Source organism: Podarcis cretensis, assembly GCF_951804945.1.
Source record: "Podarcis cretensis genome assembly, chromosome: 11".
NCBI lineage: Eukaryota > Metazoa > Chordata > Lepidosauria > Squamata > Lacertidae > Podarcis > Podarcis cretensis.
In genome coordinates, this window is record NC_137180.1 from 63,857,260 (window position 1) to 63,874,938 (window position 17,679).

Genomic DNA, 17,679 nt, shown 5'->3' on the forward strand with positions numbered 1-17,679 from the left:
CATTTGGAATTACTCCTTTGATCCTGGTGAAATGGCTCGCTTTGCCACACATCACAGCCTCGCTTTGCTCCATTCCTTGGCTCTTATTTGCCTGATTCCAAGGCTGATGTGAACTGAGTCCACACTCCGCACCAGCACCAGGGGCCTCTGGACCAGCACTGCAGGATAAGCAAGCACATAAACAGCAGGCTGTCCGTTTGAGAGATTCAGAGGCAAGCCTGCCCAAGAATTCCCTGCTCACAAGTTGCCATAAACAATGAACGAGGCTGCCTGTCTCATTTTTGCATCTCTCTCTCTTAAGCGGCCTTTGGGCCTGAATCGAACTCCTGCTCATGTGCGGGGATGCAGCAAAAAAGAAAAATAGAAGCACAGGCCCTGGTGGGACAAAGCTTTACAGCTGGATTTGTGCATGCATGCATGCAAATTAAGGAGGACTGATTCCTACCAATGCGTTTCAATGTTCGTTGATTTGTATGTGATGACCAGCTTGTCTGAATGAGCCATTGCTGCCTCACCACAGATGGAGATTTTACATTGCCTGGCATGCTCTTCAACACAGCTCTTTTTCAACAGAGACAGTTCCTACATTTAGCTGAGATCTCCACCATCGAGGAATCCAGAGGTGATGCATCAAGTGGCATTATCTGCACAGGTGGACCATCGCTGAGGACCAAGTCTCGACAAGGACCTCTCGGTTCCGGGACAAGGCTCTCAAGCTGCCTTCCCACACTGGCACCAGCACAAGCAGTTGGTCCCACCAGCCTTGATCAGAAACACCCTGATGGAGGCATCTCACACAAGACCAAAGCCCATCTACTCCAGCATCCTGTTCTCCTGGTGGCCAACCAGATGTCCCAATGAGAAGCCCGCAAACAGGACCTGGGCACAGGAGCACTTATCTACTTGCAGTTCCCAGTAACCAGTATCCAGAGGCATATGACCTCTGAGCCTGGAAACAGGACACAGGTGTGATGGCCTGGGACTCGGGCTCGGAGCCAGAGGAGTCTCAGTCTGCACCAGAGCCTCTGCCTCAGGCAGCATCTGAACCAAGAGTCTCTAGGGAGCTACATTGTATAGCAATCTCCAGTTCATCTTATACCTAAATTTGCTTCCATGTAAGTTGTGAAATGCCTCTGTCATTTTTGTCTACAAGAGAAGTCTACCAGCACTACCTCCCTTGAAGCTTCCTTGCCTCTCCTGTGCAGGCCAGGTGGCCTCTCTTAATCCCCAAGGTCTCTAAACTGAGGTTGCAGACAAGTAATCCAGCACTAATCCTATCAAATGCTATCTGCCTTATCCTTTTGGGTGGGGTAGACAGGGACCCACTTCCTCCCCAAAGGCACTGCCACCATCCAGACTAACTTTTTAGTACCATTCCTCTCTGCTACCCCTGTTCACTTTTCTCTCTCTCCGCTCAGAAGTGCTCATGCACAACCATCTGCCCGTTGGTTCAGTTACACTGCAGGCTCCTGCAAAACTGCTATTGCAGAGCATTGCTTGCAGTGGTGTGTAGCCCTCATTTGTTCCGTGAGTCAGCTGGAATCCACGATGCTCGATTGGGTGGATTATGGAAATGGACGGCAGATTAGCTGCACTCCTGGCCATGTGCCCTAGGCAAGCAAAACAAACCTCTCATAATTGAATTGCACTCTCCGCCATGCTTTACTGCCAGCTTTGTGCAAACTTGAGTGTCGCCTCGCAACCCTTTGTAAATGCCACACTGCTGCTGCTGCTTCTGTCCCATTGCCGTAGACGCTGTGCCTTCCCAAAGGAACATTTAGGGACTGGACCAGTAGATGGAAAAGTTGAGGTTTGGCTGTTTGGAGGCAAGGGGAAGGGTAAGCGCATCACCCTGAAACCCTGGACCCTTCCCTGATTAGAGTCAGCTTCACATGCACCCTTGCCTGTCCCAGGGACAAGGTGGCCCAACTCCATAAGGTGTCCAGGAGAAATATTTGTAGGGGCCCCACAGTTGCAAGGAACAACCCGGCTTGGGAGCCTGTGACTGAGCAATGCTGGCAGACAGTTGCCCAGTTAAAGGTAAAGGGAACCCTGACCATTAGGTCCAGTCGTGGCCGACTCTGGGGTTGCAGCGCTCATTGGTGTACAGCTTCCGGGTCATGTGGCCAGCATGACTAAGCCACTTCTGGTGAACCAGAGCAGCGCATGGAAACGCTGTTTACCTTCTCGCCGGAGTGGTACCTATTTATCTACTTGCACTTTGATGTGCTTTTGAACTGCTAGGTTGGCAGGAGCAGAGACCGAGCAACGGGAGCTCACCCCGCTGTGGGGATTCGAACTGCCGACCTTCTGATCGGCAAGCCCTAGGCTCTGTGGTTTAACCCACAGCGCCAGCAACCCAGAGTGGTTGGGGAAACCCAGCTAGATGGGCGGGGTAGAAATTCTACCCCAGCCACTCTGGGCGGCTTCCAGCAGAATATTGTTATTAATAATAATAAAGCAAGAAAACATCAAACATTAAAAACTTATTTAAACAGGGCTGCCTTCAGATGTCTTCCAAAAGTTGTGTTATTCTTTATCTCCTTGACATCTGAAGGGAGGGCATTCCACAGGGCGAGCGCCACTACCAAGAAGGCCCTCTGCCTGGTTCCCTGTAACCTCACTTTCTTACAGGAAAGGAACCACCAGAAGGCCCTCAGAGCTGGACCTCAGTGTCCGGGCTGAACGATGGGGGTGGAGACGCTCCTTCAGGTATACTGGGCCGAGGCCATTTAGGGTCAGCACCAACACTTTGAATTGTGCTCAGAAACATACTGGGAGCCAAAGTAGGTCTTTCAGGACCGGTGTTATATTGTCTCGGCGGCCGCTCCCAGTCACCAGTGTGCTACTGAGCTCCCTGCTATTTTGAGAAGTATGATTGCAAAGCGAAGTTTGACCCTCGCAAGCCAGAGCAACCACTCCCATTTCTGTCTTGCTCTGCTCAGTTATACCAGCTTAGCTTGGTGCACCAACTGCAACCACTTCAGGACCAGGAGAGCCTTGTGACCCACACATTGACCACCTCATGATTAGACTACTCCAATGCACTGTACGTAGGGCTGCCCTTGTAGCTAGCGCAAAAGACAGTTGCAAGGCGCTTCCCGGGACAGCAAGCTCCCCCCACGCTCAAGATCTTATTGTTGACATGTAAGGCCCTAAACTACCTGGAACCAGGATGTACCCAGCAGAGTGCCTTCCCCACAGCAGCCCAAACAGATCTTTCAGACCTTCTGAGTCTTGCAGATTGTCACTTGGTGCCATCGCAGAAGCAGGACTTCTTGGCGATGCCACCAACCTTCCGGAATGCTCTCCCTCAGGTAATCTGTGGGGCAGAGACAGCAATGCCTCTAAAAATGTCTCTTCACCAAAGATTTCCTGGACTCATTTTGTACGCTGCTTATTTTTATTTGTCAAGTTTTCTCCCCGCAGCCCACATTCCCACCTAGACTTTTAAGGAATTCTTAAGAAATGCTGTTGTATTTCTATAGCTTTTAGGTAAAGCTATTTTTTTTTATTATACTTAGCCACATGGAATAAATAAGTGAATAAAAGGTCTACTTAAGAGGTTTTTAAATAGTTACAGAAGTGCTTTTAGCTCGACCCTTTCTGTGGCTGGCCGGTCTCCATCCCGCTGAGAGGCTCCTGGCTGTCCCCCACCAGCTGTGCAGGCTGCATTAGACACCCCTCCCTTCCCTGTTGTAGCGGCAGAAAGGCACTCCTTGCTTTCTAGAGGAATCCTAAGTGTAGCACACAGACAGGAGTCCAGATTCTCAGCAGGGACACAGCTGATGAACCCATTCAGAAAACGAGGCTGGCAGGGGGCTCCTCTAGTGCTTCCCAGGCCAAAATCAATCCTTTCTTGTGAGCTTGGATGACAACAGAGCCAAAGTACTTGCATTACAATCCCCTGTTCAGGCAGGCAGGCAGGCAAACACCCCACATTTTGCACCAACTCGGGGTTTCAAACTGTGCACTAGGGGAGCCCCCTGAAGCAAGCAGGAAGGCAGCTTCTCCTCTGACCACTTGTCTCTCCTGTCTCCCTTAGGAGAAGAAAGGCCAGGAGGTGCAGAAAGGCCCAGAAGTGGAGATTGCAAAGCTGGACAAGCTGCTGAATCTGGTGAGGGAACCGGTGGCCAAAACCAGCAAGTGAAGCCTGGCCAGTGTGCCCCCCCCCCGCCTCCGCTCTCCCACCCTGCGTGCAACTTGGAAGCTCTGCACTCCAGGAACAAGAACCCCTTTGTAAGGGCCCTGGCCCCGCACAGACAGCTGCAACGAAGCCCTTTTTGTTCCGGCACAAAAGAAGATTTGGTTTTGGTTTTGCATACAGAAAATAAAAGCTGAGGCTCGACAGCTGTGCAGAGTGAGCATGCAGGCTGACTCTCGTCCAGCCGCACATCAGGAGCGGGGGAGAAAGAGGTGTGTGTGTGTGTGTGTGTGTGTGTGTGTATGCAAAGCTGTCTCTGCAGCTGATCACGAGGAAGAGGCCCAATCCTGCCCTCTGCAGAAAATGCCACTTGCTGGCTTGGAGTGAGAAAATATCTACCATCAAAAAGATGGTTCTCCAGAGAGACCCTACTGAGAATCCCACAAAGGGCCAAACGGGGATGTGTGATATCTGTCACACAGTTTGGTGCTGTCTAGCTAATCTTTGGGACACGGGTGGCGCTGTGGGTTAAACCACAGAGCCTAGGACTTGCCGATCAGAAGGTCGGCGGTTCAAATCCCTGTGACAGGGTGAGCTCCTGTTGCTCGGTCCCTGCTCCTGCCAACCTAGCAGTTTGAAAGCACATCAAAGTGCAAGTAGATAAATAGGTACCGCTCCGGCGGGAAGGTAAACAGCGTTTCCGTGCAATGCTCTGGTTCTCCAGAAGCGGCTTAGTCATGCTGTCCACATGACCTGGAAGCTGTACGCCGGCTCCCTCGGCCAATAAAGCGAGATGAGCGCCACAACCCCAGAGTCAGCCACGACTGGACCTAATGGTCAGGGGTCCCTTTACCTTATCTTTGCAAAATGGCATGTGCCCCCCCCCCCCAGCCAAATTGGGACCCATAGCACTGGGGCAGAGGGAGTTCTTTTTAACCCTTTGCCCCCCATGTCAATTACAATCTTCCTCTCCCAGGCCTGCTTTCAACAAGGGAGGAAAATCGAGATGCTCTCTGAGCACCAGCTTCAGCCTGTCCGTTCTGGTACAGACGTGATTTCAATAAAACTGGGTGCTTCCAGTCTAACCCTCACTCCTCCTGTTGTTGTGCATGCCTCCATGCCCACCCCAGGGCAGAGCAAAGGACCTTTGCTCCCTCGCTGCCAGGCGCTGACACAGAACTGTCTGGTGCAATTAAGCCCCCGCGTGATGAAGGGCTGAGGTAGAAAGCCAAGCGGTGCTGTCCTCACGGCCAGGATGAGGAAGCCGGTTGCCTCACAGCTGCCTCCATCCAACCCACCCAACTCTGGCCTCTCTCTCTCCGAAAGGGGGCTAAGCACTTTTCAGGGGTGCACGGCCCCTTCACCCTCCCTCCCTGGAAGCCCAGCAGAAACAGAAGCAGAACACAAGAGGTTTTCTGTCTGCTAGAAACTAGGCAAGTTTTTTTTTTATTATCATTATTCCAGTAAAATCACAGTCAGGAAAGGACGCGTTAAGCCCAGTGGAGAGTCATTAGCATGAGAAGGGAACTGGCAGCTCTCTGCCTCTTAGCAACACAAGGAAGTGGAGAGACCCCCAGAGACCCCCCCACCATACAAACATATACTCCCTGGGAATCCTGCTGCACCAGGCACAAAACCCCCACTTCCCCCTTCTTTATTGCAATGGCTCTGCTTTGGGGTGCCAAACCCACCCCAGTTCTGGCCCGACACACACTCTGCTTAGTTCGCCTGCCTTGCTCCTGCCTCTTGGGGCAAGACTGCTGGGAAATTGCTTCACTTAAGATAAGGTGACTGGGGTGGATGGGGGAGAAAGGCTGAGACCCCCAGGAGGAGGAGGAGGAGAAGGGAGGCGCCCTCACAGACCCCGAGACTCGGCCACAAAGATGGGTGAACGCAGGAGGGCGTGCAACAGAACACTGCCTGCCTGAGCAGATCGCCAAAGTTTCTGGACCAAGAGGCACTTCATCACGATCCACCTCACGTTCTCAACCCAGCCCCTTTCCTCCACTTCTACCAGTACTGCCATCTGGGGTACCAGCCTTTACCCAAACCCTGCACACCTGTATAAGCCCCAACCTGTCTCCCTTGGGGCCTAGATCCCTACTTCCATCACTGAGAAGGGGGGGGGGCGCAAGATCTGGAGAGTGGGCAGGAAAGAAACTACTTGACCCAGAACTGGATTCTTGCCCAACAGGACCCCAGTTGGCCAAAGCCTGCAAGCGCCCAGCTGGTTTGTCTGCCCCCTCAGGTTTCGGCACCAGCTGCTGGAAAGAGGGAGCCCAGCTCATCCATCGGAGAAGGGGGTGCTCTTCCGCACTGCCCCCCAACCCTCACGCTTTGTCCATGCCCAGCGGCCTGCGGGAGACGGCTTCCAAAAAGGCACTGATCTGTGAACATGGCTCGGTTGCTCCCCTTCCGCCGCTGGGCTGCCTTGAGGCCCCCGAAGAGACGGAGGTGAGGCCCCTCCACAAGAGGAAAACAGGAATCTCCCTCAAGGGGACCCTGAACCATCCAAGGTTTTACTGAAACCTGGCTGGCGGGGCAGAACGTTCTGGAAGATCCCGGGCAAAGCTGTGTTTGTTCTGCCACGCCGGCCGCCATCTTGACAGGGCCAGCCTCTGAATTCGGCGCAGGCAAGTCCCCCGCAAGGCAATCCTGAATAATATGGTGGAAGCAAGCCCAGCTTGTTCCTCCACCTGCTGCGCCTCAGCTGCGAACGCCACTCAGCCGCGAAGGCCTCCTTCCTCCATGGCCCAAAGACACCTGCCCTTGTGTCTCGAAGGCAACAGAGCTGCTGCGGCCAGCACCCCGTGTCCCTAAGCTGCCCAGCGATGAGGCCACGGTTCTCTCAGGACCTTTGGACCGAACTGGGTTCTAGACAGGGGAGGCTGAAATCCCCGTTCCGGGGGCTTTTGCCGGGGACAGACAGGGTCATGGATGCAGCAGGTACTTCTCCTCGTTTCCCCTGTCATCCGTCTCAGAAGAAGGGCTCTGGTCGGGGCAAGATGGCGTCCGGCAGGCCTTGCAGAGGATCAGGAAGAGGATGAGGATGAGGAAAGCGATGACGCAGTTGAAGACGATAGCGACGACTGCCCCGGTGGAGAGGCCTGCCCCCATCCTGGGTCCCCGGGGTGCGGAGGTGGCACTCAGGGCACAGCTAAGAGAGGCAGGTCTTGCCGTTGCCTAGGCGGCCGACAGGCTCTCTCCAAAGACGGGTCTGCGCCGTTGCTTCCGCTTCTCTCCTTCTCCCTCCCTTGAACCATGAAACGCTCCTTGCTACCCCAGGGCTGGGCTGCCAGAGGCCCACATGGCTTCGCCCCTGGTGGAAAAACCGCAGCCCCACTTCCTAAGCGAGCGCCATTAACGCGCCACATGCCGCTCCTCTTTGCGCAACGAGGCTGGCTTTGAATCCGCCGAGGTCATCCTACGAAACGGCGGCAAGTCGCTCTCCCTGTTGGGTGGATTCTGCAGATGCTGTACCGAAATGTAAAGGTCCTGTTTGATGGCGGTGCTCGAGATGAGGTCCCCGAGGCAGAGAGCAGGGGCCAAAGGAGGTCACGGCTGCTTCTGTGCCCTCACCAGTCTTCTGGGGTGAAAGTGCATCCCTGCAAGAACAGAAAAGGCCGTGACATCATTAGGAGATGATAGAGTTTTTTCCACACCAACACCAATCGCAGGAGCAGGAGCAGGTTTTCCCACACCGTGTCAGAGAAGCTGCATTTGACAAAAATCTCACCTCCCAAGTCTCACGTAGAACCCAGAATAGCATGTGCCCCCATTGCACATTCTCGCCTGCCCCTCTGGGATTTCACACACCTGCCACCTCCCTGCCCCAAACACACATCCTTCAGATGCATGTCTTCCTTGCCTCCCCCCTTGAACCCCCCCCACTCCCTCTAAGCCAGCAGTTCTCAACCTGTGGGTCCCCAGATGATGTTGGACTACAACTCCCATCATCCCTGACCACCGGCCATGCTGGCTAGGAATGATGGGAGTTGTAGTCCAACAACATCTGGGGACCCACAGGTTGAGAAAGGTTGCTCTAAGCAGTCTCCCTCAACCCTCTTTGTCTCCCGCCACATTTAAGCCACAGCGCGGCCCTCTACTTCCTCCCATGGCCCCCAGGAGCCACGCACTTGCGCAGAGGCGGTTCTGGGGTCCTGCTGCCCTTTCTCCACAACATCTCCCTTCGCAGCGTGTTGACTTTCTTGCCTTGGGCAAATCCCTGCGGAATGCCCTCCCATCAGATGTCAAGGAGCTAAAGAACAACACAACTTTCAGAAGACATCGGAAGGCAGCCCTGTATTGGGAAGTTTTTAATGTCTGATGTTATGAAACATGAAATTTATTACGGTCAGAGACCAGCTTGAGAAACACAAATGGAACTACAATCCCAATAGCAAAACGAACATTTAAAACAATATACAAAAATGGATTTTAAGTTTAAAAGTGTGATAGAAATATAAACACATAAAAACTTTAAGACAGACTACCTTAGAGAAATGTTATGTTTTCATATGTGCTGGAAGCCTCTCAGACTGGCTGGGGCAACCCAGCCAGATGGGTGGGGTATTAATAAATAATAATAATAATAATAATAATAATAATAATAATAATAATTTATTATTTATACCCCGCCCATCTGGCTTGGCCTCCCCAGCCACTCTGGGCGGCTTCCATAGTAACCAAAAATACAGTAAAATATCACACATTAAAAACTTCCCTGAACAGGGCTGCCTTAAGATGTCTTCTGAATGTCAGGTAGTTGTTTATCGCTTTGACATCTGCTGGAAGGGCGTTCCACAGGGCGGGCGCCACTACCGAGAAGGCCCTCTGCCTGGTTCCCTGTAGCTTTGCTTCTTGCAATGAGGGAACCGCCAGAAAACCCTTGGCGCTGGACCTCAGCGTCCGGGCAGAATGATGGGGGTGGAGACGCTCCTTCAGGTATACTGGACCGAGGCCATTTAGGGCTTTAAAGGTCAGCACCAACACTTTGAATTGTACTCGGAAACGTACTGGGAGCCAATGTAGGTCTTTCAAGACTGGTGTTATATGGTCTCGGCGGCCGCCCCCAGTCACCAGTCTAGCTGCCGCATTCTGGATTAGTTGTAGTTTCCGAGTCACCTTCAAAGGTAGCCCCACGTAGAGCGCATTGCAGTAGTCCAAGCGGGAGATAACCAGAGCATGCACCACTCTGGCGAGACAGTCCGCGGGAAGGTAGGGGCTCAGCCTGAGTACCAGATGGAGCTGGTAAACAGCTGCCCTGGACACAGATTTGACCTGTGCCTCCATGGACAGCTGTGAGTCCAAAATGACTCCCAGGCTGCGCACCTGGTCCTTCAGGGGCACAGTGACCCCATTCAGGACCAGGGAGTCCTCCACACCTGCCCGCCTCCTGTCCCCCCAAAACAGTACTTCTGTCTTGTCAGGATTCAACCTCAATCTGTTAGCCGCCATCCATCATCTCATGGTTGAAGAGGAAATGCTTAGAGCCTCTGGGCAGCATTGGATGAATGCCTGAAACCCCAAGAGAGCCCTGAGTTCGAGTCAGGACGGGCGTAGGAGCGTCAGCCCCTGATTGCTTCCACACTCTTGCCTGCCCCCTGCCCAGTGGCTCCCAGTGGACAGTCAAACTGGAAGCTCGCCTTTCCTCTTTCCCCAAACACCTGGAATCCATCAAACCTCAAAAATGCCAACTGAATTATGCAATTGAAACACCCATGGGAGTAACTTGGGGGGGGGGTGTCTCCTTGCTGCTGTTGCGGCCTCTTTTCAAGGGGCTGGATGCTGCGTTGCTGCTCATGTCAAGGCCGCCGGGGCCTCAGCTGGCACTGCAAGGCCAGAACTGCCAGATAGCTGAGAACACAGAGCCATCTCCTAGGAAATATCACCCCCAGCTACTCAGAGGAGGCCATTCATTCGCCAGGGACAGCGCAGCCTTTGTTCTCCTTCAGATAGCCAGGGTCAGATTCTGCCAGGCGCTGAACCCCATGCCTACCTCCCTTCCCAGCCTCCCGCCAGTTGGAAAACTTGCACCCAGGAAACCTTCCAGCCGGGCGAGCTCCTGGGGTTTAGCAGAATCATCGGACTGGGAAGGAGAGTGGGAAACACAAGCCTCACTGCCGCCAAACAAAACTCTCCTTTCGGCAAAGGCAAAGGACTGAACAGGAACGTCTCTGTTTCAAAGGAACTTGCAGAACAGCTGAGGAATCGCGAACTTCCAAGAAGTTACGACCATCTCCATGGAGCTGAGCGTCGTCGGCTAAGCATCCGACAGTGAATTAAAAACAAAGGGTGGCTTCTGAGCAAATGCAGGTGCACCTTGAATCCAGTTAGCAGAACAGAATGTCCCTGCCAGGAGGGCCTTGTTATCTCCCACTTGGACTACTGCAATGCGCTCTACGTGGGGCTACCTTTGAAGGTGAACCAGAAACTGAAACTAATCCAGAATGCGGCAGCTAGACTGGGGACTGGGAGACCACATAACACCGGTCTTGAAAGACCTACATTGGCTCCCAGTACATTTCCGAGCACAATTCAAAGTGTTGGTGTTGACCTTTAAAGCCCTAAACGGCCTCGGTCCAGTAAACCTGAAGGAGCGTCTCCACCTCCATCATTCTGCCTGGACACTGAGGTCCAGCTCCGAGGGCCTTCTGGCGGTTCCCTCACTACGAGAAGCCAAGTTACAGGGAACCAGGCAGAGGGCCTTCTCAGTGGTGGCACCCACCCTGTGGAATGCTCTCCCACCAGATGTCAAAGAGAAAAACAACTATCAGACTTTTAGAAGAGATCTGAAGGCAGCCCTGTTCAGGGAAGTTTTTAATGTGTGACATTTTAGTGTATTTTGGTCTTTGCTGGAAGCCGCCCAGAGTGGCTGGGGAAACCAGCCAGATGGGCGGGGTACAAATAATAAATTATTATTATTATTATTATTGCCCTCCAGGGGCTTTGAGACTCCCTGCTCCCACTGGTCAGTGTGGCCAACGCCCTCGGGGATGATAGGAGTTGTAGTCTAACAACATCCTTGCCAAAATGGGGCAGCCCCAGATGGAGGCAGGTTGCTCACGAGGCTCTTGCTAAGCATTGGAAAGGCATATTAAACATTCCATGGGCACGCTACCCATTTTCCCTTTCGGGGACACTGTGGAGGACTGTCATGGGCTCAGCTCACCCTGGTCCCCACCAAGGACAGAGCACAGAGGGGGGCCCCGACTCTCATCGGAGTGCCCCGAAGCCTCAGTCCGCAAGAACCGCACACCAGCCTCAGTTACATAAGCAGAAACACGTCTCCAGGCTCGCCGCGAAGAGGAGATCCCGCTTCGCAGGAACATCTTTGGCGGCTGAATCCCTTCTGAGCGGCTGAGTCTGCTTTTGGCTGCTTTTTGGAGCAGCCGACACTTTGCTCCAGCCCCAGGGCTGCCACTGCAACAGAATCTTCCACCTCATTTCGTGTCTCGAGGGATCATTGCAGCGCCGGTGACCTTAAAGGAACCCAGCCACACACACACACACCCCAACCCAAATGGAAATCACAGGACCTTCCTCTCACACCCACCTCCTAACCCAGGAAGACGATGCCTTAAGTGAGCACTTTGCCTGCCTCTCTTGAAAGGGGGCAGTTTAGAAACCTCCAGAAGAGACGGCTTCAGACTAAACAACTCCTGCAGTGGCCTTGGAGGGCAGTTTCAAGAGGGATGCCAAAGGGAGCAGAAAATCAGAAGCTGGGTGATCAGGGGGCTGGGACAGGGACCCCAAGGATCATCCAGACCAACACTGGAGCAACGCAAGAGTCACACAACAACAACTCTCACAAGGGAACGTGACAAAGCTGCGAGTGTTTTAGCTTAGGAAAGAGGAAACTGAAGGAGAACATGATGGAGGGGCACAAAATTATGCATGGTGGGGGAAAGTGGAAAGAGAAACATTTTTCTCCCTCCTAATACATACAAGAAATACCGTATTTTTTGCTCTATAAGGCTCACTTTTTCCCTCCTAAAAAGTAAGGGGAAACGTGTGCATCTTATGGAGCCAATGCAGGCTGCGCAGCTATCCCAGAAGCCAGAACAGCAAGAGGGATTGCTGCTTTCACTGCGTAGCGATCCCTCTTGCTGTTCTGGCTTCTGAGATTCAGAATATTTTTTTTCTTGTTTCCCTCCTCCAAAAACTAGGTGCGTCTTGTGGTCTGGTGCGTCTTATAGAGCGAAAAATACGGTAATAATTTCCGCCAACTTTTATGGCTGCAAAGGGAGATTAGACAAACTTACGGAAGAAGAGGAAAAGACTTCCAGTGGCTAATAACTGTGATGGCTGAGCAATACGTCCAGCCACAGCGGCTGTGTGCCTCTGAAATAGAAGTTTCTGGGGGATTTAAGCATCAGAGTAGGACCTGTCTCATGTCCGGCTGCTGGGCTAGATGGGCCTTTGGCCTGATCCAGGGTTTTCCTTACATTTCTATGGCCTTCCTCCTTCCATCTCCTCCAACAGGAGGAGGTGGGCCAAGTTTGCAAAACAGAGCAGGGAAATCTGGGCCTGGAGAAACGATTCCGTCACTCTGGAAAACATTCCTCCCTCTCCATTAAAATAAAACACTCATTCCAGACTCAAACTTAGCCTGACAAACACGCCCGCCACCAGCTCGCTGAAGCCAGAGGCCCTGCAAAAGTTAGAAAGTTTCCAGGGAAGATTTGGGCAGTTTCTGGATTTCGTTACCTGAGCCCAGCCGGGTGCTTGCAACAGAACAGGCAAGGTTGGAGGAGCAGGCTGGCCAAGATCCACAGTCTTCTCGCTTCCATCCCATAAACCCCCTGGAGCCAGGGGCAGCAAGTGAGGCTCTTTACCGCAAGAGATACCGTAATTGTTGCTGTCCAAAGGGTACAAGCAGTTCCTGTGGTCCAAGGGAAGAGACTCAGGACTAGGGAAAGCTGTTTCCGAAGTCCAGCTCTGGAGCAAAACTCACTGTGTGGTCTCGGACGCCAGAACATCTCAACCTCAATCCAGAGACAAGAATTAGTAGGACCAAAACCCTCCCTGGTCTTCGTCCCAAACCTCCACAAAGACAATCCCAGAAAAAAAACAGCTGTAGCTTGTTAGGCTTTGAAACCGAAGCGTGAAAATAGTTTTTTGAAGCCTGAGCATGTGGAAGTTGAATGTGAAAATGTTCCCTGAACTAGCAGTTGTTTCGGTCTTACTTGCATGGTTGTGGGTGGAGATGCCTGCTCGGGGGTGCTGTTTTGGCACCCGAAACAATGGAAGGCTGGAAAATCCCCTGGAGCCGTAGGGTGTGCTAAACGATAGTAAGGAAAAGAGCCTGGCCGAAGTCCTTCTGCAGAAAAGTGCAGCAACAACACTAGCAGGCAGTGCCTTAACCAGGCAGGAAACTCCCCAAGTGCCCTGTGTTGAAAAGCAGAGCCACAACACCCCCCCCCCCCGACATTAGTCTGTTCCTCTGCAGGTGCCGAGACCAGAGACCGGGGTTTCCCCAGGAAATTCTGAATTGGATAGTTCCCGGGGGGGGGGGGACCCTATGCAAATGAGGGTTATTTGCATCACCCTAGAGATACACACATATCTAATTTTAGCACTTTATTTTGCTTGTATTTAGACGGTCTAGCCCATTTTTTGTATAGGCTTGGCTTTGGTTACTCATGGCTGAGGAATACGGGGCAAGGACCTGCCTTGAACAACGCCCAGAATTATTCTCAGTATTTGCAATCCCAGAGTCCCAGCCAGCCATTCCCGCAGCAATTTCCGAGAGAGGTTCCTGAGCGCTGTTGCAAAACTTTGGAGTGCAAAATGCCTTGAAAATTTGGGTAATGTTTTGTGAGCTTTGTGAGGTCGATCACAGCAACACCCGTTTTTACAGATATGACTGCCTTATAGAGAATTAAATCTGTTGACCCATCCATATCCCAAACTTCTCCAACTTTCCAGGACTTCCCGCAGGAGATTGAATGGGGGCCTCACACCTGCGTGACACAAACCCAGACTTCCATGATTCTACCTTCTGCAGGTGTGGGGGACACTTTGGCTCCCCGATGCTGAGGTACTACAAATCCCACACCTGCTGATAGGAGTTGTAGTCCGAAACATCTGGAGAGTACCAGGCTGGGGAAACTGGGTATCTTCTGATGGACAGCTGTTTCCCAAATGCTCAGTCCAATGTAGGAAGTGCAAAGGGAGCCAGGTTGGCCCATGAGACGAAAGCAAAAAAACACTAATTTCTACAGTTCGGCTGGCCTAATAAAAAGATGACTTGGCCATAGATCAGGCTTCCTCAACCTCGGCCCTCCAGATGTTTTTGGCCTACAACTCCCATGATCCTTAGCTAGTAGGACCAGTTGTCAGGGATGATGGGAATTGTAGTTCTCAAAACATCTGGAGGGCCGAAGCTGAGGAAGGCTGCCAAAGATTTTGTAGAGGTTTAATGGGACGTGCCGGAAACTGAACTCAGGACCTTTAACATGCTAAGCAAGGACCAGCACATCCCTGTCTGTCAATTCCAAGTGGAATATTGCCGCCGCCGTGCAAGACTATTTGACATATTCTGCTATTTCCCCCTCTCATTGGAAGGGGTCGGGCGCCATCACAGCTCACTGGCAGTGCCCCGGATTTGCTTTGCCCAGCCAAATCCCTAGGATCCTCAGGTTTTGTAGCGCATTTGCTCCCAAAGGATCGGGCCCACGGACAGACCTCTTCCTCCTGGGACCACTGCCAGGTGAGCTGATGGAGCAGGTGGAGCATCTTTCCTGATTTGGGATTCATAGAGGGATTCCTTCATTCCTGGAGCCCCCCCCCCCAGCCCAGAAGAAGAAGTTCAGAATTCACCTGTGCAGAGCCAGGTGAAAATTGGCAGGTAAGGCTCCCGGGAGGGCCGGCTGGCAGCGCCCCTCCTTTTCAGGAGCAAAGTCAAAAGGGCCAGAGCTTTGCAGCTCAAGGGGACAGCGCCCCCCACCCCCCAAACTCAAAGTGGCTTCAGCCAAAAACTGCCTCACTGATGGAGGGCCGTTTAGTGGGAGAAGCAGGGAAGCTTCGTGGAGACGGGGTCCATAAGGGGCTGCGTTCACACGATACCTTGGCAGCACCTTCCCGCCTCGGAGAATTCTGGGCACGCCGGTCGGTCCGGAGCGCCTGGGAAGGGGCAATGACGCGCGTCCAAAGTGCGTGTGAACGCACTTCGAGGAGAGGTCCGGCTCCGGGCAGAAGCTCAACCTCCAGGTCCAGGGGGGCAGTCGACCCGCGAAGGCAAAAGCAAACGGGGGGGGGAAAAGGCGGATCCGCGAGCTGCCTCTGGCCCCGATCCCTCGCTTTCCCGAATCAGAACCCGCGGCATCCCGATCCGCTTCCTCGCGAGGAAGCCTTCCCTCTCCGGGCGCTCTGCACGCGCTCAGAGACGCTCTCGCCGCCTCCATTCACCCCCAGGCACTCACCGGGCAGAGAGCAAAGCTCGCGGATGCGACGCGGCTGGCGGGGCTCGTTGGCCGGCCGGCCGGCCCTCCTTCCTTCCTTCCTTCCCTCCGTCCGTCCGCGGACTCCGGCCCCCGCCTGCCTCGCGCTCTCCTCCGCGGGCCGGGAGGGCTGCAGGACGCCCCGCCCCCGCCCCGCCATTGGCTGCGCTCACGCTGGCGGGGAGCCCATTGGCCCTCCCAGGCCGCGCCCCCTCGGCCTCGCCGCACGTGAGCAGCAGCAGCAGCAGCAGCAGCTGGGCGCGGGGAGGCGGAGTCCGCGCCGCGGGACGGGATCGCGGGACGGAGGCGAACCGCGGCAGGGTTCGCGCGGCGGCGTTTGGAGGAGGAAACCGCGGAGAAGCGGCCCCCAGGTGCCTGGAGCGGGGCTCCTGGTCGCCGCTCCCCGAGCTGAAAACACGGGCGCCCTTGAGCATGTGCAGAGTGGCTTCTTCATTTTTTATCGGAAAATAAAGTGAAGGGGGAGAGATGCTCGAAACCGTGATATAATACGATATGTGGATATATATACAGTGGTACCTCAGGTTACAGACGCTTGAGGTTACAGACTCCACTAGCACAGAAATAGTGCTTCAGGTTAAGAACTCTGCTTCAGGATGAGAACAGAAATCGGGCTCCTGCGGCGCGGCAGCAGCGGGAGGCCCCATTAGCTAAAGTGGTCTTCAGGTTAAGAACGGACCTCCGGAACTAATTAAGTACTTAACCCAAGATACCACTGTGTGAGAGTGTGTGTGTGTGTGTGTGTGTGTGTGTATATATATATATATGGGACGTGGGTGGCGCTGTGGGGTAAACCACGGAGCCTAGGACTTGCCGATCAGAAGGTCTGTGGTTCGAATCCCCACAATGGGGTGAGCTCCCGTTGCTCGGTCCCAGCTCCTGCCAACCTAGCAGTTTGAAAGCACGTCAAAGTGCAAGTAGATAAACAGGTACCGCTCTGGCAGGAAGGTAAACGGCATTTCCGTGCGCTGCTCTGGTTCGCCAGAAGCAGCTTAGTCATGCTGGCCACATGACCCGGAAGCTGTACGCCGGCTCCCTCGGCCAGTAAAGCGAGATGAGCGACGCAACCCCAGAGTCGACCACAACTGGACCTAAGGGTCAGGGGTCCGTTTACCATATATATATATATATATATATATACACACACACACACACACACACACCAAACTACGGGAGGCAGCGAAAGACAGGAGGGCCTGGCGTGCTCTGGTCCATGGGGTCACGAAGAGTCGGTGTATATATATATATATATATATATGTGTGTGTAATATGGTTATTCCAACTAGTGGCTTCTTCTCTCCACAGTACGATCAAAGTGAGAAGGCTGCAGGTGTTTGGGGAGGGGGGCAGGGGGAGCTTTCCTTTATTTTATTTGATATAAAGGATTTGGATCCCATTTCAGTACAATCGTGAATAAACAGCCAAGAAGGATGCAGTGGGGGGGGGGGGAATCAGTTAAAGCTGCAGAATCAAACCGCTGGTTAAAATTCTTGCTGGAATGAAGAATATACAATAATGATAATATTTATACCCCACCCATCTGGCTGGGTTTCCCCAGCCACTCTGGGCAGCTCCCCGCACGTATAAAAACATAATAAAACGTCAAACATTAAACACTTCCCTATACGGAGCTGCTCTCAGATGTCTTCTAAAAGTTGTGTACAGTAGTGGGTTGTGGAAACCGCCATTCTGGGAACTCAAGGCTAGGGAAGGGGCTGTAGCTCAGTCCATCCCATGGGAATCTCTAGAGAGGGTTGGGAGGGACCCCTGTCCGAACCCTTGGAGAGCCACTGCCAGTCCGTGTAGTAGACGATGCTGAACTAGATGGACCCACAGTTCCATTCTGCATAGTTAGCCTATGCAACTCGCTGCCACAGGAGGCAGTGATGGCTGCCAACCTGGATGGCTTTAAAAGAGGATTGGCTGAATTCATAGAAGAGAGGGCTCCAATGTTTACTACAGGCCTAAACAGCCTCGGTCCAGTATGTCTGAAGGAGTGTCTCCACCTCCATCGTTCTGCCCGGACGCTGAGGTCCAGCTCTGAGGGCCTTCTGGCGGTTCCCTCCCTGCGAG

General features: G+C 53.2%; 2 protein-coding genes across 2 annotated transcripts in view; one reads left to right on the forward strand and one right to left on the reverse strand.

The window, feature by feature from the left end:
* DNAI1 (dynein axonemal intermediate chain 1) overlaps positions 1-4,348 on the forward strand; it is a 169,637-nt gene extending 165,289 nt beyond the window's left edge. Inside the window, exon 20 of the mRNA XM_079994837.1 lies at positions 4,046-4,348. Within this exon, the coding sequence (XP_079850963.1) occupies positions 4,046-4,150 (105 nt within the window). The 3' untranslated portion in view covers positions 4,151-4,348. The remainder of the gene's footprint in view (positions 1-4,045) is intronic.
* A 1,207-nt stretch (positions 4,349-5,555) lies between these two features.
* On the reverse strand, positions 5,556-15,714 carry ENHO (energy homeostasis associated). Its single transcript, XM_079995178.1, has 2 exons — positions 15,571-15,714; positions 5,556-7,749 (listed from the first exon to the last, which is right to left on the reverse strand). The coding sequence occupies exon 2, from the start codon at positions 7,259-7,261 to the stop codon at positions 7,076-7,078; it is 186 nt and encodes a 61-aa protein (XP_079851304.1). The 5' UTR covers positions 7,262-7,749; positions 15,571-15,714; the 3' UTR covers positions 5,556-7,075.
* Between the last annotated feature and the right edge of the window lie 1,965 nt (positions 15,715-17,679).